General features: G+C 42.1%; 2 protein-coding genes across 7 annotated transcripts in view; one reads left to right on the top strand and one right to left on the bottom strand.

The window, feature by feature from the left end:
- Nucleotides 1-5,058: 5,058 nt before the first annotated feature.
- Nucleotides 5,059-6,335, bottom strand: LOC133495457 (dysbindin-like). Its single transcript, XM_061810113.1, has 2 exons — nucleotides 6,191-6,335; nucleotides 5,059-5,351 (listed from the first exon to the last, which is right to left on the bottom strand). The coding sequence occupies exons 1-2, from the start codon at nucleotides 6,333-6,335 to the stop codon at nucleotides 5,059-5,061; spliced, it is 438 nt and encodes a 145-aa protein (XP_061666097.1).
- zmp:0000000926 (uncharacterized) overlaps nucleotides 5,733-19,884 on the top strand; it is an 86,910-nt gene continuing 72,758 nt past the window's right edge. The window contains exon 1 of one of the 6 annotated variants that reach the window (XM_061842778.1): nucleotides 5,733-5,816. The gene's annotated coding sequence lies outside the window, so the exon portion shown is untranslated. Of the gene's footprint in view, nucleotides 5,920-11,692; nucleotides 11,761-19,884 lie in introns of those variants that run through there. The other 5 variants (XM_061842770.1, XM_061842800.1, XM_061842788.1 and 2 more) reach the window with 5 other exon arrangements.

The following is a 19,884-nucleotide window of genomic DNA, read 5'->3' as shown; positions in this document are numbered from 1 at the left end:
AGTGCCTCATCATATTGACACGTGAAATGTATGAATTCCTTTTGGAATCAGAAATCAAGGGTAATGGGGTTTTCAACTGTTGTCGATATTTGGTCACGTAAAAACGCTTACAATACCTCGTTATGATTTCTGATATGACAATTTCAAATTTTAATACAGATTTCAACAACAATCACGGAGGTTTGCCTTCATGATTTGCCTTCGTGGGCCACATAAAATCATGTGGCGGGCCGGATTTGGCCCACGGGCCTTGAGTTTGACACCTGTATCTATCTGCTTCTGTATATTGTAAATTGTACGTGAGGTAACTTTGCCATCTGGAGTTCTCTGTGTCCAAAAGGTAAGCACGAAAATATCTGACAAAAGAGGACAAAACATCTGAGATTACATACAGTGAAGAAAATAAGTATTTGAACACCACATTGCAAATTCTCCCACTTGGAAATCATGGAGGAGTCTGAAATTTTTTTCAAATACATCTTTTCTTCACTGTACAATCATAATTCAAATGACCAATTTTGTGATAGCTTTTTAAGCGTTAGTCATTTTATTTCATGAGAGCAATTTTTCAAATCAGAAACAGCATGCAGTTTGATTGTAGGCTTCCAAAACGCATAGCACAAATCTTTAAATCCACAACCAATTAAACAAAACAAATAGTTTGTATGACATCAAGTTTAAAAGTTCAATAGAGGGACACAATTGACCATATAATACTAGTTCAGACATGACATTGGTCTTATTTTCTGTTTTCCTTATACTGTACTGTATCTTTTTCATTCTACAGATGGCTGGCATTGTATCGACAAGTTGGTTTTGTGTGTGTGTTTTTTTTTTTTTTTTTTTTTTTTTGACCTCTCCAGTTCCATTTGTCCCACGCCCACTCAAACATACACACTTTGCCATCACAGGCGTCTTTGTCCTTCGAAAAGTTATTTCACTCAGAGGAGAGGGACAACATGCCCGACCAAGTACTTAGCCATGAATAACAGGCGGCGGTTATGTTGAGTCACGCACAAAGAAAGCTGTTGCACAACAGACAGATTTATAGGAACAAAAGGCGTGCAATCACAACTTCAGTGCGTTTACAAACGTGTAAACCGCTCGCACGTGCACACAACAACAGGTTTTGTCAAAACTCGGTAAAACGTGTTGCAGCAAACAGGGGGGGACAAAAAAAAAAAAAAATACAATATCATTGTGGAGTCGAGATGACCGGAGCCACAGAGCGGGAACCGGGTTGTGTATTGATTGTGGAGATGGAAAGTCATGCATGCGGCGAAAAAATAGACACGATCCGATAATGAAATTAATTTTTCTTTGGGGGTTTCATAAACAGTACGCACGTGGCACCGGATTTCAATTTCCACAGTCACTTAAGAGATAAAAGCTGGAATCAGTGAGATAAAAAGTGAGATTTTGCTCGTTTCACTTTAATATGTCATGCATGCCGTAACATGGTGTGAAATCCATCCATCCATTTTCTTTGGTGCTTATCCTCACGAGGGGCGCGGGGAGTGCTAGAGCCTATCCCAGCAGGAGCTGGGGTACACCTTGAACTGGTTGCCAGCCAATCGCAGGGCACACAGAGACAAACATCCGCAGTCCCAATCACACCTATGGGCAATTTAGAGTGTCCAATTAATGTTGCATGTTTTTGGGATGTGGGAGGAAACCAGAGTGCCTGGAGAAAACCCACACAGGCAAGGAGAGAACATGCAAACTCCACACAGGTAGAGCCGGGATTGAACCCGGGCCCTCAGAACTGTGAGGCCGACGCTTTACCAGTTGGTCCACCGTGCCGCCTGGTGTGAAATCAACTTGGAAAATCTACATCAAGCCTCAATTAACAATATTATATGTTGATTTATGTCATTTCTCTCATTCTTACCACATTGATTCCCTGTCTTTTGTTGTGATCCGTCCGATTGTGTCCATTTAACAAAAAAGTACAAAAGTATTATTAAAGCCACCACATAATTTTGGAAGTGATTCACTAAAAAATAATCCAGTGTAAAAATCTATATGAACAATGGTAACGTCTCTTCATTGGAACTTCTACAATAAAACTTTTGGGGGAATTTAAAAAAAAAAAAATAACTGCACAACAGTAGACTGTTTTCGACTGACGTCGCACACCTTCAGGTTGAGGACGCGGCCGCCATTTTGGTTTGGGGAATTGGCGTAAATAAACCGTAACTAAGCAGGAATCGTTTCAGAAAGGCGCATGAATGGGGGCGCACTGCTATGCTATCGGTTGCTCAAACAAAGGCGGGCGTTGTATAGCGTCATTCTTTTGACTACCAGCTGTGATCGAGAACCGGTGCGAGAAAACGGAGCAGTTAGCAACCAAACGGCGACAACTGTGGCTGTCTCGTATCAGCAGAGCCGATCTAGCAGCCAAGTCATTCCCTCGTGTCAGATTTTGCTCGGAGCATTTTGTTCTTGCTAAGTATTGGATACATTTTAGAATTTCACACCTACGTAGCAATAACTGAGTTTTGTGAAGGAAAAGTATTCTTTAGGCCCAAGGGCCTACATAATACTCGTGTGTGTGTGAATGCAATGCATGTCTCCAAAATCTGTATTTTCTGTTTTGTTATAAAAAAGTTTGCAAAACCCCCCCAGCTGTTTCGTGAATTGAGTTAAAACTGTAGCTGTGGAAGTGGAGAAAGAGGTGCGGCCTCCACTTGGGACTCGTCTCGGTCGAACCTCTCCCTCTCGGTAACAAAAACGAAAATAATAATCTACACCTCTTTCGTTGGTATAATCAACACAATTTAACACAACGCTGACTGTAATCACCCTAATTAATACTTTCGACAACATTCACTCAGAAATTAAGTCCCCTCAGCCGACATATTTAAAGAAAAAATCCAGTGGTTTGCATGAACAATGTATCCAATAGGTCATGTAATATGTACTCTATTTTGACAATGTGATGTTAAATCCTCTCTCATTTAATCGTGTTTTGAGAAGATTTTTATCGACAATTGGGAATTTTCAGGGACGCTGCCATTTTTGCGAGTCACATGACCTACGTGCGCGAATGTGACGTGTACCATGCCGCAACAAAGGCTCGATTACATGGGACACCATTTATGCCCAGCGCTGATTTTTCGGATTTATCCTCATATGATGAAGAAATAGCAATATCTGTTGAACAGGAAGACGGAGGAATACTTCCATACAGATTTGAACCTGAGGCTGTAAGTAACGTTGAATATGTGGACGTTGAAGATCAGCTAACGGCCTCCACCGGACGCCGAAGCTCATCTCGCTCCGCGTCATTGACGTCTGAAGAACCATCCGCAGTATTTCTCCATCTTCCCGATTAACCGAGCGGCTGAGCCACTCACAGCTGTGTATGGAAGTATTACTCCGTCTTCACGATCAACCAATACTCATTTCTTCATCAGATGAGGATAAATCCGAGAAATCATAAATGGTGTCCCATGTAATCCAGCGTTTGGAACAGCACGGTACACGTCACATTCTCGCACGTAGGTCATGTGACTCACGAAAATGGCAGCGCACCTGATAATTCGTGATTGTCGATAAAAATCTTCTCAAAACACTATTGAATGACAGAGGATTTAAACATCACATTGTCAAAATAGAGTATATATTGCATAACCTATTGGATACACTGTTGACACAAACCAGTGGATTTCCCCTTTAAATTGTGTTGTACGAACCTTGCACTAACCTTAGCAGTGTGCTTCCAATGGATACCGTCGCATCACAAACCCAGCGATTGATGAACTGGTTTTAGGCCTCCTGACATTTGTATTTCTTAAGTTGGTCCACGGTATAAGTGCTTGTTGAGCAGAGGAGATAGTTGATGTCTGGATAAGTTACCGACGCCCACAGTTAGAAATTCTTGCTCCATTTGTGTTTCTCCACGGCATATGGGCCCATATTGTCGATCAAAGCACACTTCTTGTCGTAACGGTTTCTTGAAACAACATCTCATCAGCCCCGATAACGTTCCAAAGTCCTTTTAGCCATCATGCGTCAATTTTAAGAGTCGTACGAACATTTGTGTTAGTCCGGTCCGTATGCGAAAGCGATAGAGTGAACGGCGCGTCAGTAGAGTGAACCCATCCAACATGGCCGTGTGCCCTGGATGTAGTCACGTGGTCGACAACGATCTACATGGAAGACATGAAGAACGAAAGTTTGTGAGGCTAAATTAAAATCACTACCAAAACAAATGATTTCGGCGAGTGCCGATAATCACAGGGTGCTGTGAGGATGGTTTATGGCCACTTCTGTTTCATTTTCAACACGACAAAACCTGCTATGAATAATGCGTGACAGTAAAGGTGTTAACGTTTACTACATTTTAAGTGTTTCAATCAGCGCACCCTGCAAAATGTTTGTTATTTTGACTCAAATATCAACAAAGTCATTTACTTTAGTCTTGCCCACATCACTAAAGTACAACCAGCAGATGCGCTTTTATGGTTTAAATGTCCTTCCATCCATTTTTGGGATGTGGGAGGAAACCGGAGTGCCCGGAGGCAACCCTACGCAGGCACGGGGAGAACATGCAAACTCCACACAGGCAGGGCCGGGATCAAACCTGGGTCCTCAGAACTGTGAGGCCAACGCTTTACCAGCTGCTCCACCGTGCCAACCTGTACTTGATGTATGTTTCGAAGGGCGCAGTTATGATGCACTGCAGCATTCTTACTTATCATCGTGGCTGCTTGGTGCCTGCTTTGAAGTCGAAGTTAGCAGGAGGGAAGTTCACGTCGAGCAGCACGCGGCCAGAACATTAAACGGGTGGGCGTGCTGTATAATTTGTGTTAAATGTCAGGAAACAAAGAGCGGTAGCGCCGGCTGAAAGTTTTCTTCTCATAACATAGAGAAGAAAATGTGTATTTTAAGTAGAAAAGAACAAGCTTTTTCCCCAAAAAGAAAATATGCACAAATATTCAAAGGACAAATCACAGCACGTGAATCATGCTCGCGTTTCTCGGCAAATGTAAAGAGGCAGTCAGAGGAAAATTTCAGCTCTTGAAACCCCGCCGGCTTGTCTCGAAGTCTTTGTTAAGAGTGAGTCAGAAGGCGTCTGTGCTCCTCGTCCTCGTCCTCAGTTTCTTCATCCTTAGTATGAGGAACGGAGGTCAGCAGTTGGGTGTCGGCATGGATTTCCTCGTCGTCTGACTGGACGACGGGCGTGTCCGCTCCGCCCCCGCTCATATCGCTGGAGGCCGACGACGTCGACGACGTGCGAGACTTTGACCCGTGGTGGACGTCATTTTGCCGTTGCAATGGTGGACACACCCTGTAGACAAGCTCCACCTCTTCGTCCGCCTCCTCTTCATCTTCGTCTTCGCCGTCTGGAAAACAAAAGCTGTTCAAAAAATGCCTGTTCTGTCGTGTTTCCATTGATTACATTTCATTACTTAGTACTTCTTGAACTCCCAAAAATGTTGTTCACCTCTTAACTGAATCAACATAGAATGCATATTCATTCAATATGTCTTCGATAAAATCTGTAAGTGTGGCAGATGGTGTTTGGATTGCTCAGACATTAATAACATGTACAGTTGTAAACATGATCATTTTTGGCCCACCCAATACACAACACACACAGCAGTTTTTAAAAATACTTTACTCCTCAACTTCAGCTCTTGTGTGACTGGAGATGTATAATATTGTGTTTGTTTTTATAGTAACAGCAATTTGCCAGCGGGGGGCGCTGTGTTGCAGTCGTCGGCGGACGTTGCCCACCTCATTTGCAGAAGAAGCGGTAGCACAAGGAGAAGTATAGACTGGTGCAACGGGACACTCGAGCAGAATAGGTAAGAATGAGACTAGTGGAAGGATGTGAGTTTTACCGGCCCTGTTAGCGCTGCGCTAGCGTTTTGCTGCTGTGTTACTGGCGCGTCTCAGTCATATTTACCGGTAAGTGTTATTTTAACCAGCCCTCCTAGTGTTAGTGCTAGCTTTAGCGCGGTGCTAGTGTTAGCGCTGGTGTTCGCACTAGCATTAGCGTTAAACTCTTTCTGTGTACCGTGTTACTTTGTCAATATATCGTGTTTCAATGTGGGCACTTGCGGCATACAGCTGCAGTGTATGTATGTACCAAATGATATTTCATTTACAAATGTACTCGGTGAGGCTTGTAACCAGGTGCGCCCTGTAGGCCGGGAATTACGGTAGTTAGTCTGTGCACCTGGTAGTGGGGATGCGAGCACTCCCTCATCTCCTCCTGAGCCAGAGTTGAGAAACACATCAAGGGCCTCATGGTCAGCGATGTCCATCAAGTCCATTTGCTCCAGCACATCCACGTTCACCTCCATAGATGAGATACTTCCCATGGGGGCTGCAAGCATAAATTGTGTTCTCAAATGTTAACGTAATGTGATGTGCGAGAGCGAAAGTGACCTGAATGGCTCCATTAAGAACTTATGCTATTTACTGTATGTTCAATTTGTTTAAGCGCACCAAACGTGTTTTGTGATTAAACTAAAAGTTTCGCACTGCCACTCACGTTTCCTGCTGTCAATCTGCAGGTGAGCTGAGGGCAAGTAGTTATCCACATCTTGCTGGGAAACCTCCTCAAAAAAGCGTTGTCTGTCCCTCAGCTTCAGATGCTGTGTAGAATCATTGTCCAACACTGTCTGGGAGTTGTCTGTCTCCGCTGAACAACGAAAATAACACGTGGTAAACAAATAGCAGCCTTTTCCATTTTGGGATCTGCCCCCCCTAAGCGTGATACAGTACCACCAATTTCCTTTATGGTACTGAGTAAAATTCACAAATTCACGTTGGTTACCGGTGGTACTGATACTTTGGACAAATACACCAAACTTGTCTGGTAAAAAGTGCATACAATACATACATGAGCGTAACCAATTATCTTTTTTTTATCATCATCCATCGATCTATCCATCCATTTTCTTTCCCGCTTATCTATCACTCGGGTCGTGGGCATGCTGGACCCTGTCATACCTTTCGTCGGGCTAGAGGATAGGTGACACCCTGAACTGGTCGCCAGCCAATCGCAGGGCACATTTGCACTCGCATTAACGCCAACAAACAATTTAGAGCAGGGGTGTCGAACTCATTTTTGTCGCGGGCCACATTGTAGTTACAGTTTCCCTCAGAGGGCCTTTATGAATGTAAAACCATGACAATCTTTCACCTATCATATTTGCAGATTAAATTTATGTTAGTTTTGTAATCACAAATCAAGGGTAATGGGTTTTAAACTATTTCTGTTGTCTGGGCACAGATTATTGCTTGCAGTATTTCAATGTTATCATTTATAATGTGACAATTTGAAACTTTAGTTTTGATTTTTCTTTTAAAACCAGGGAAGTTGATACTCATGATTTGCCTTCGCTGGCCACATAAAATCATGCGACGGGACAGATTTTGGCCCCTGGGCCTTGAGTTTGACACCTGTGATTTCGAGTTTTCAATCAACCTACCACACATGTTTGTGGGATGTGGAAGAAAATGGGAATAGCTGGAGAAACCCCACACAACCAGCCACATGCAAATGCTACGCAGGCGGGGCCGGGACTTGAACCCTGGTCCTCGGAACCTTTGATTATTCAATTCCTAACAGATGATGGAAATACCCTTCATACCTGTCCATGTTCAAATGTCGGGTTTTTCCTGAAATAACCAATGAGACCAAGAAAAATCAGCTGAAAATTTTTCCACTTTGTGATCAATCGCCTGTAAAACTAAATGAGAGGAATTAAAATAAACAACTGTGATAATGCAGTTCCACAAGTGTGCACACCCTTTTGTAACTGGTAATGTGGCTGTGGTCCAGATTCACCCATCACATTCAATCTCATGTTAAGCGGGATTCGGCACACACCTGCTACAATTTAAAGTGCCTCTCATTAATCCCAAATAAAGTTCAGTTCTTATAGTTTGCGTTTGCCCACATTTTTTTGGGTCCAATCTTACGACACAAGCCATATTCTGGAAAAAGATTCCACAGTGTCACACTTTTCCTTGTTCAAAGATAATAAGAGAAGGGTCTGGAAGCATTTCAAAGGCATTAAAAATGCCATGAAGACGGACATCATCAAGTGGAGAAAATATGGCACAACCGTTACATCACCAAAAATGGACCTTTCCCACCTGTCAATCACTCATACAATAATAGCCAATCAGATAGCTGCGTTTTCTTAACCCCTGGCATCATACGCCCCTCTCGCCATATTGTCCCACAAGCAATGCCGGTTGTCAGTCGTGCGCTTGGAAAAGTTAATGTTACGAAGAAAATGGTCCTCAGATGCGCTTGGGGAACGTGCAATTCTGATGAAAGATATCCTGGATTCATTTTCCAAAGCCTAAAACACAGTTGACGAACTGTCTACCATGGATTAAGGCTTGCGGAAGACCGCACGTACAACTAGATGTGGACAATATCACCAAACACAAGGCTGTATGTTCAAAGGTAAGTGAGGGAGAAGTATCTTCTCTGAGGTTGATTGAATTATTGTCAGTGCTTTATACATTGCAGGAGAACAACTTTCACTTTGTTAGTGTATCGCTGACTTGCTGAATGAAGTGTGTCATGTTTCATGCCAAAGAGTCGGGTTAGTGATACGTTATGCACGAAAAATGTCCATTTGCTTATTTGTATCACATTCGAATTTTAAGACAGAGCACTGGGTTCGATTATGAACAAAGTCAAATTTTCTCATCTGGTGACTATGATACTGAGTGAGTTAATCATCATTGTTTAAATGTAGAAAATTGAACCCAACTCACTTATAGAGACGACAATGATATTACTCGTGATCTTTCCAAGCAAAATGTACTCACCCTACTTTACATGCGCAGTACAATACCACTATTTTATCCTGTTGAATTTCAATATGACGTTTGTGAGGCATCGAACCTTTTTGCATCGATCGTCAACGTTTCGCTGTAACTCTGACATTGCGTCCTACTCTGTCCAAAATCTTAATTCCATGTACATATCCTTGCGTGAAATACTTGAGAGACCTCTGTCGAAGTCTCTTGGACAAGTCTGACGCATTTGGCAAAAAACATATACGCGATAGAGAGTCCACTTCAAACATGTTCTGTTCAATCGCCATTTTGAAAGCTTGTGGGACATGGTTAAGGGGGTGGAGCTTAAGATCGCCATCAGAAAGGTCCATTTAAAGTGCCTCTCATTAACCCAAAATAATGTTCAGTTCTTAGAGTATGCTTTTGCCCACATTCATTGGGTCCACTCTTGCGACACAAGCCATATTCTGCAAAAAGATTCCACAGTGTCACACTTTTCCTTGTTCAAAGGTAATAGGAGAAGAATCCGGAAGAATTGCAAAGATGTTAAAAATGCCGTGAAAACAGTCATCATCAAGTGGAGAAAATATAGCACAACTGTGACATCATCAAGAACTGGAGGTCCCTCCGAAAATAATAAAAAGAGGACATGGAAACTGGTCGAGGAGGCTGCCAAGACACCAACAGCCACGATGAAGAACTTGCAGGAATTTCCCTGTACGTGGTTGAACATCTGTCCTGCGGTTTACCTTTCGTATGACGCGATGCCAAACGGACCAGCTTTGGTTGTGTAACTGTGCTAAATTCTCTTCGACGCTGGGTGCCTGCCCCCACTGGGCTGCATGGCCTGACACTTTGACTCATGTCACTAGTGCGCTTATTCATTTGTGCGTGAGCGCGTTTGTGTGTGGGTTGGTGTCTCATCACGTTTGAATCTGTGCATCCACATGTACGTGTACAAGTACAATTTAACCAAATACGAGCAGTTACCAAAACTACAAAACAAACTAAACCACTAAACTAAAAAACACTACATTGTGTCTTTGTGGATCTAGAGAAAGCCTACGACAGAGTACCAAGAGAGGAACTGTGGTACTGCATGCGTAAGTCTGGTGTGGCAGAGAAGTATGTTAAAATAGTACAGGACATGTATGATGGCAGCAGAATAATGGTGAGGTGTGTGCCTGACAGAGGAATTTAAGGTGGAGGTGGGACTGCATCAGAGAACAGCTCTGAGCCCCTTCCTGTTTGCAGTGGTAATGGATAGGCTGACAGAGGAGGTTAGACTGGAATCCCCTTGGACCATGATGTTCGCAGATGAGATTGTGATCTGCAGTGAAAGCAGGGAGCATGCGGAGGAACAATTAGAGAGATGGAGACATGCACTGGAAAGGAGAGGAATGAAGATTAGCCGAAGTAAAACAGAATATATGTGCGTGAATGAGAAAAGTGGAGGGGGAAGAGTGAGGATACAGGGAGAAGAGATAGCGAGGGTGGACGACTTCAAATATTTAGGGTCAACAATCCAGAGCAATGGTGAGTGTGGTAAGGAAGTGAAGAAACGGGTCCAAGCAGGTTGGAACAGCTCGCGAAAGGTGTCTGGTGTGTTATGTGACAGAAGAGTCTCTGCGAGAATGAAGGGCAAAGTTTACAAAACAGTGGTGAGGCCGGCCATGATGTACGGATGAGAGACGGTGGCACTGAAGAAACAACAGGAAACAGAACTGGAGGTGGCAGAAATGAAGAGGCTGAGGTTCTCGCTCGGAGTGAACAGGTTGGATAGGATTAGAAATGAGCTGATTAGAGGGACAGCCAAAGTTGGATGTTTTGGAGACAAGGTGAGAGAGAGCAGACTTCGATGGTTTGGACATGTTCAGAGGCGAGAGAGTGAGTATGTTGGTAGAAGGGTGCTGAGGATGGAGCTGCCAGGCAAAAGAGCGAGAGGAAGACCAAAGAGAAGGTTTATGGATGTGGTGAGGGAAGACTTGAGGGCAGGGCATGAAGACTGTAGGGGTTAGAGAGGAAGATGCAGGAGATAGGCTAAGATGGCAAAAGATGACACGCTGTGGCGACCCCTAAGGGGACAAGCCGAAAGGAAAAGAAGAAGAAGACGAGCAGTTACCAAAAATTTAGCTTAATTCGCCTACACAATGAGTTTTGAAATAACTGTAGACCCAAAAAGCCATACTTTTTGAATCCACTGTTACAAGTACATCAGTCCTTTTTATTCCAGTGATTTCCAACCTTTATAGAGCCAAGGCACATATTTTACAATTGAAAAATCCCACGGCACACCAACAAAAGTAAATGTCACCAAAAATGGATCGATTAATTACTCGATGCACTTCCTGCCATCTAATACAAGAGGATTTTTTTTTGTTCTGTCCATTGTGCCTCGCTGGTATAAATAAATGAATAAAGATGCATTATTTCTTGGAAATATATATATATTTTTTGAGCAATAACATAAAATTGGATAACTTCCCACGGCACAGCCGAAGTGCGCTCACGGCACACTGGGAATCGCTGCTTTATTCCATCGTACACATTTTCTGTGGAGGCAGAAAACCTCCCTGAGGTATGTTCTTGTTTATTTTTATTTTTTTCCTCAATGCCAACTTTTTAAACCTTGAACTTCATTCAGATTAGCTCGCTCGCCAGACTCCGCGTCATTCCCGTCTGAAGAACCATCCGCGGCTGCCGCCCCGGAGCTCCGGGGGGGCCTTTGGTTATGCACTTAGGTCCCGTGTGTAGGCCTCCATGTAGTCAGACTCCGGCGTCATTCCGCCCGAAGAACGATCCGAATATTCAACATTATTTACAGCCACAGGTTCAGATCTGTATGGAAGTATTCCTCAATCTTCCCGATCAACCGATACTGCTATTTCTTCATCAGATGAGGATAAATCCGAGAAATCGGCGCTGGGCACAATGTAATCGAGCCTTTGGTGCAGGACCTTACACGTCACATCCGTGCACGTAAGTCATGTGACTCGCGAAAATGGTAGCAGCCCTGACGATTCGTAATTCTCAATAAAAATCTTCTCAAAACACTATTAAATGAGAGAAGATTTAACATCACATTGTCAAAATAGAGTACATATTACATGACCTATTGGATACATTGTTCATGCAAACCACTGGATTTCCCCTTTAAATATTACAAATACCTCTCACCTCACAATACTGTACATTACAAACACCTCTAAAATGGTGTGGAGCTATTCAGCACATGCAAACTAGGGTATAACAACAGTAAAATCCCGAATATGGTTGATTATTCGGATTACTACATATTGCTTCAACATGCCACCTGATGTCTCGGCACCACTCAAAGTTCATTGAGCAACATCAAAACTAAGCATGATTGGTTCGCAGCAGTGGGAATACATCCCATAAAATTCATCAGGCTAATATCACAGTGGCACCTTTTTGGGGACTTTTTTTGTCTCATCCAGAAAGATGTGGGAGGATGCTCTTTTTCACATTTGAATGGGATCCAACAAAAATGTATTTGGTGCGTGTTTAATCCCTCTCTGCCCTGATTGCGGCATTGTAAAGGAATCTGCTGGAGGGCTGGTACCTTTCATGGGTATGTCTTTATTCCATTCAAATTTGCTTATATTATTCAAACTTCAGTGGACTATTTTTTTTCCATTAGACTTTTGAGTTCAGCAATAAATGTATTGTGTGTTTCTAATTGTAGTAAACTCAATTTGAACTCTTTAAAAAACACTAACCATTCAAATTATCTATCTATCTATCTATCTATCTATCTATCTATCTATCTATCTATCTATCTATCTATCTATCTATCTATCTATCTATCTATCTATCTAATCTCAAACAAAACTATCGCAATGTGAACGGATTACATCAAAATGATTACTATCATTTTGTATTATCCAGCCACTCATTTTCTGTGGAGAGCCCAAAACCCTGCACTTATAAGTGTTTATTTATCCATCCATCTATTTTCTTAGCCGCTTATCCTCACAAGGGTCGCGGGGAGTGCTGGAGCCTATCCCAGCTGTCAACGGGCAGGAGGCGGGGTACACCCTAAACCGGTCAACCAGCCAATCGCAGGGCACATGGAGACAGACAACAGTCGCACTGACAATCACACCTAGGGGCAATTTCGAGTGTCCAATTAAAGTTGCATATTTTTGGGATGTGCGAGGAAACCGGAGTGCACAGAGAAAACCCACGCAGGCACGGGGAGAACATGTAAACGTCACACGGGGGCGGGATTTCAACCCGGTTCGGTTAAGAGGTTGTAGTAGTTATGGTATTTAAATACATTCTAGTAAAGGTGAACTAAACAAATATAATGAACATTAACTGCAGTTTCTTACATAGTAAGCAAGTACTACATGTAACACAAATATTGTTCGGTGATCAACGTCACACGGATCTTTTCAGCATTGATATTAGGGAAACCCCAAACTGATCACGTGATACAATATTGGAAAGAAATTACCTTTGTTTTACTTTAAATTGAAACTGGTATTATTAGTACCGGTACAATAGAATTGACTGAAATAGACACGTAGACTTTGTGTTTGTGAGACCCACACACGTCTCTGCCCTCCCTGAGCATGACTCTTTAATGACACACCCGGTGTTGGTTGCTGTAAAACTAAACAATGCAACGAAGATAATTACACACATTATATATTTAATTACAAGACACTCATGATTGTCACCAGCTTAATGCTAAAAGTCAATGGAAACCCCCATTATTGAGAGGCTAGCTAAAATTAGCATTGTATCATAGGTAGATTTACTTTCAAAGAACAAAATACCCGAACTCGGTAACACATGCAGACATTCTATAACAATACTCACTGGCATGTTCTGTATCCTTCCAGATCTGTGAAAATCAAGTTCAATGTCTTATTGTTCCCCATCTCCTCTAATCTTTTTTTTTTTTTTTTTTTTTTTTTAAGCTTACTACATACTATTACATCACACCCTACTGTGCCTGCTGCACAATGGTAGGGCAATTGAAGGCTCTAAATTGCTCTTAAGTGTAAATCTAAGTGTGAATCATTGTTTGTATGTGGGCTGCCTTCGGCTGGCTCCCAGTTTAGGGTGTACCCCGCCTCTCACCAAAAGATACATGGGAAAGGTGCCAGCAACCTCGTGACCTTGGACAGCACAAGTGGTATAGAAAATGGATGGCTGGATGGATGAATGCCAGCTCTGCTATAGTACAGCATGGTTACACAAATGTAATGGTTTCAGATACGCGTTCCAGTATAGACAAAATACAGTATATGTTGGTCTTCGAGGATCACTACATGAAAAGTTAATTCGAGCAAATGATTTGATTGCCTTCGAGCCTTTCTTGTTCATAGACACAATGGATTGATTCCTTGTTAGGCTGCTTACTTTATCCAAATCCAGAACTGTAACACAGGTCACATGGAAAGGATTTACTGTGGTGTGCCAAGGAAGACAGAACAGCTAGGTTGGCTGCTGTTGAAGTGTTATGTGCTGTCCGAGTGACTCAGCATATTAAACTGCACAATTTAGAAAATTATGTTCAGTGCTTGGCTTTCAGTCCAATGTGGGACATATGGGCAGATCCAACAAGCAATTCTGATTTTGTCATCACGTGTCATCAGCATCCAATTGATTGCATCCTCCCGCACACACAGATACAGTGAAGAAAATAAGTATTTGAACACCCTGCTATATTGCAAGTTCTCTCACTTAGAAATCATGGAGGGGTCTGAAATTTTCATCGTAGGTGCATGTCCACTCTGAGATAATATAAAAAGAAAAATCCAGAAATCACAATGCGTTTTTTTTTTTTTTTTTAACGATTCGTGTGATACAGCTGCAAATATGTATTTGAACACCTGAGAAAAATAATGTTATTTGGTACAGTATCCTTTGTTTGCAATTTCAGAGGTCAAACATTTCCTGTAGTTGTTCATTAGGTTTGTACACACTGCAGAAGGGATTTTGGCCCACTCCTCCACACAGATCTTCTCTAGATCAGACGGGTTTCTGGGCTTTCGCTTCGTTTCAGCTCCCTCCAAGATTTCTATTGGGTTTTGGTCAGGAGACCGGCTCGGCCACGCCAGAACCTTGATATGCTTTTTACGGAGCCATTCCTTGTCTATGGTGTCTATGGACAGTGCTTTGGTCTTGACCATGTTACAAGTTTGAGTCTTATTGATTGTATGGGGTGGAGAGGTGTCTTTATGCAGCTAATGACTTCACACAGGTGCATCTGATTCAGGATAATACGTGGAGTTGAGGTGGACTTTTAAAGGCGGACTAACAGGTCTTTGAGGGTCAGAATTCTAGCTGATAGAGAGGTGTCCAAATACTTATTTACAGCTGTATCACACAAATAAATTGTTAAAAAAATCTTACATTGTGATTTCTAGATTTTTCTTTTTAGATGATCTCTCTCACAGTTGCCATGCACCTACGATAAAAATTTCAGACCGCTCCATGATTTCAAAGTGGGAGAACTTGCTATATAGCAGGGTGTTCAAATACTTTTCTTCACTGTATGTTTTGTATATATCCAGTAGCATGTCATCCAACATGGACCAGCTATAGTGGTGTTATTATATTACATCTATCTTATCTTACATCTATCTGACGAGGCTCAGTAATTCCATGGCACTTTTGATCCAAGACAGGACCAATGGCTTCAAAATTCCTCCTCTGTCTAAGCCCACTGTGAATCATAATAGCCTTAGGCTTGCTCTTATGTAACCCTTGTTACAGTTCTTCAGCGGCACCCTTCCATAATGCATCACAGTGCAAGACCTATTGCCTTCTACACGCAGGTTTGCTGAGAGACAAAATTTGACAAGTCTATCATAATCATCATTATGTATCCTGAACTGTTCTCAATGACATTTCATTGATTTCATGCATATCCATCAAATACCTCTCATTCGGAGTAGGGAAGAACTGCGGTAGATGTCACTGTATTTGTTTACTCTCATCCATTTCTTGGAATCAATATATAAGATACAGTATCAGCAAAATGTATACCAGATGAAGACTAACGTGTCAGCTATATATTTATACCTATTATACAATATACATTTTCATATTTGAGACTCTTATTTGCCCTCAGGTGTGATTATGAGTACGAATGCTTGTTTGTCTCGATGTGCCCTGGGATTGGCTGGGAGCCAGTTCAGGGTGTACCCCGCCTCCTGTCCTGAGACAGCTGGGATAGGCTCCAGCACTCCCACCACCCTTGTGAAGATAACTGGATGGAACAGAAAATGGATGGATATTTCAGTACAGAGTTAAAATATGAATCTCATAGAAGGTGTGGACATGTGACAGGTTGCCCCACCATTGGGTACGTTATCTCACTAAGGTATATTGTCGCACTGGATTTTGAAAGTATTAAAAAAAGAAGAAAAATATTGTTGTTCTCCCGGTTTTACTTGGAAGTGGACATTGAAGTCAGAGATTTTTTTTTTTTATAATAAAGCTCGAAAAGGTTGAATATAATCATTGAACAAACGTTCACATAAAATCTTATGCAACATGCACTGGATTATAGTCCTTGAGAACTGCTGGCACGTAAACTGGTTTTCAGTCTCAAATGCCGCTTTTACCTTTGTTAAACGGAAAAAGATTAAAATTGGAAAAAAAGAACCTTTGCTTCATTATGAAAATACATGTGTTTAACCCTAAAATTTGCCCCCTAACTACAATATTTGCCAATGCTAGCTGGAAGTTTAATGTTAGCTCAAGTCAGAACAATGACTAAGGTCTGACAAGATTAATTTTTATTCTAACAAGCAACACTGCCAGTATTCTTACCTTGGAAAAAAAAAACTATAACATGTCAAACATTTAATTATTTTTACTTTGGGTTGTGCGAAAAATGTATTTGCCGCTAATCCCAGCTCAAACGGGATACGACCCCTGACCATGAAAAGGAAGACAACCAGTGTTAGACTTTTTAGTTGTGACCTCTGACGGAGAAGACATTTGCATGATGACAAACATCCATGTGACAACAAGCCCCAGTCTCTACTCCAACAGGGATATTGGCCATTTTTTTTAGTTATTAAAGCCAAGATTTACAGTACATAAAACACATGAATACCACATTAAAGCCTTTTATTTCCTTATCATTTAGGCCCATGTCCCTCCATGTCTTTTTAGTGAGTAGACTGTCAACAATTCAAAATGCAAAGGAATGTGTCTTAAAATGTAGACGATGGATTATGTTTGATTGAAGGGTCTTACCAATGCGTCTCATCCACCTTCACAGTCAGCATTATAATTATCAACCCCCAGCATTCAGTGTGCACGCTCTCTCTGACCGCTCTCTTTGACTAAAACAATCCTCTACATGTGTTGGCCGCTCTGTGTCATTTTAATGGCACGGTCATAGATCAAGAGACCGAGGAACTGCACTGGTAGCATAGAACAAATGTTCCTATTGAACCAAACAGTCACATGATAAGGCTTTCAATCCCCTCGTGACGGGTGGAAAGAAGCCCCATGATCGCTTTTGTGTCTTCATGCGAAAGTGACTGTGTTTTTATTTGGGGAAAAGATTGTTCTTTCACTCCATGAACAGTCATATTTGACATCTCATCCATCTCCAACCCCATTCCGCCTAGCTGAGCCACAGCTTCTATTTCTCCCGAAGGGATTATAGTGAGGGTGCAACTCAGCTCTCGGCAGTATACGCTCTCATCATCTTTAGGTATTACTGCTATTAGCCAATCACTCCCCGCTGTTGGCCATGCAGCAGTTCCAGACCATCAAGCCTAAATCATTTATGTGTGAGATCACTGCACCACAGTGGCCATTACTCCCGCCGTGAAATCCCTCAACCCCCAACACTACGCATTCCTAGCTGTAAACACACTATGTATTAATCATTAAATGGACCAAATCATTTCAAATCGTTCTGCTCTTGATATACAGCTTCTCCCTTGGATTGTGTCATCTTGTAGGAGTTCCACATTAAACATCTGTGAATCACCACCGTCATAGTAACAGTGTTCATAAACAACTGTATTGAGTGTACCAATACCTCCATCACTCTTTGTCTCCGTTTCCAGATCCTCGCCATCCCAAAACTGAGTGCATCTTCAGCCTAGTGCTCATGCTGTGTGTTGCCAGGCCACTTTCAACCACATTTCCAATTGTTGAAAGATCATCTGTTGACCTCAATGCAACAGCCATTGCTACAATTTCTCATTACTTTCCATCTGAAAAAGTGGGCTTTTCGTGGGTGCCACTGGTCTTGTGTGATTGCTTTCCTTTCAACATTAATTAGAATTCACCAACATACAGAAAATCTCCATTAAAGAGGCAAGACTATAGCTTACTTGAAATATTAACACTCCGACACTTGTGAGATTAGTCACAAAGTAAGACCATGGTCATGCCTCTTCTGTTGGGAAATAGGTCTTAATCCGCTCAACAGTTTTGAGTTGTAGCAATTCTGTTGCACCGCTATCGAGACAAATTTAGTGGGAAACAATAGCAACAATACTTTCATTGTATTAAAGTATGAGTTATTGATGAGTTATTTCATGTATTCTAATCAATGTTGTTTTTAAAATCGTATATGGAACAGACATAGCATTGTCTAAAACCACCCAGTTCCAGTTGCACACAGTGGATTTGACAAAGTTGAGCAAACATCTTTTTACTGAATTAACTGGTGCTGATTGTTCATGTTAGGCACAAGCAAAATGAAGTAATGAGAAGTAATAACACTGTAATGCCCTCCGTTCAGTTCATATGAAGCGCTCCATATGGCTCAAGCAAATGAGATGCACGAGTTGAAAATGGAAAGACCCACATGGAATATTAAGCCCTACGCTCGTATTTTGCAGCATAATCTCTTATTCAAATAAAATAATACGAGTTGGTTACTTACATGCACGATGTTTGTTGTGTTTGGAAGACCCTGTAGATGACATGGTGCAGTGACGTAGCGGTGTATGTCAGTTGGTTTTGTCACCTCCTGTCAAGGCGGCAGGACAGGATGCTGGCGCACGTCGAAGCAGATCACCTACCTAGTCATTGCGCTTACACTTTACCGCCAGGCTATTCCAAGTACATGTTTTTTTTTTTTTCCTGCTCTTCCTGACTCCTTCTCACCCTTGTGATTGCCCCGGTCGTTCTTTCTAGGTTCCCCTCACATTCCATCCTTATTACCCCCCCACCCCCTTCTCTCTCTCTCTCTCTCTCTCTCTCTCTCTCTCTCTCTCTCGCTCTCTTTCTCTAGCTCTCTCTCTCGCTCTCACTTGCTCTAGCTCTATCACAGACACACACATACCGTGTCTCCCACACTGTGCACAGACAGGATGAGTAGTAGTAGACACTGTGGCCTGTACCAACTGGTAACAACGAGAGGGTCATAGGATCAGGAGGCTTATGTAAAAAATTTTTAGGAACAGACCATGAACTGTTATATGACCTGGAGACCTGTGATGTATAATCACTCTATAGTGTTATTAAATTAGATCACCCCTACAAAAAATCATTTTCACATGTTTTTTTTTTTTTTTTGCATTGCCTGTTCTGTTATCCTTTATATCGTTTAGCAGGATGTTGTTTCACACTAGCTACAACAGTATCCATACCTTAATGAGATCTACTATAAGAGTGCTACTAAGAAGCAGCTGAGCTACTGTGTATGGATCGTGATAAACAATGTTCCCTAAAACAAAAGGGTCTTCAAGTTTGTATTGCTCACACGGCATAAGCACGAAATCAGTCTAGTTTCTCCCATTACTCCTTTTATGTTATGGTCTATGTTTTGCATTTCTCTTCCCCCCCCCCCCCTAAAGGCTTCTGACCAAAGTCAGCAAAGGACAGATCACTCTGTGTTAATGCTCCGCACACACCCATCTCTGGGGGGTGGTGGGTCGTGGGTGGGGGGTTTGGACGATCACACCACCCCCAGCCCCGGCTCACTGGCCGCTCACTCTTAGCGACAAATGCATCAAGAATGTGCAAATTGCTTGTGAATCCTCACCCATTCTCTCATTCCATAGACTTGTTAGATATTCAATCCCCGCACACTTCACTTGTACAACCTGGTTTACAACCAGAGTCCTGCATGCTGCTTGTCCT

The sequence above is a fragment of the Syngnathoides biaculeatus genome, chromosome 2 (genome assembly GCF_019802595.1).
Source record: "Syngnathoides biaculeatus isolate LvHL_M chromosome 2, ASM1980259v1, whole genome shotgun sequence".
NCBI lineage: Eukaryota > Metazoa > Chordata > Actinopteri > Syngnathiformes > Syngnathidae > Syngnathoides > Syngnathoides biaculeatus.
This window is presented reverse-complemented; position numbering and strand designations above follow the sequence as displayed.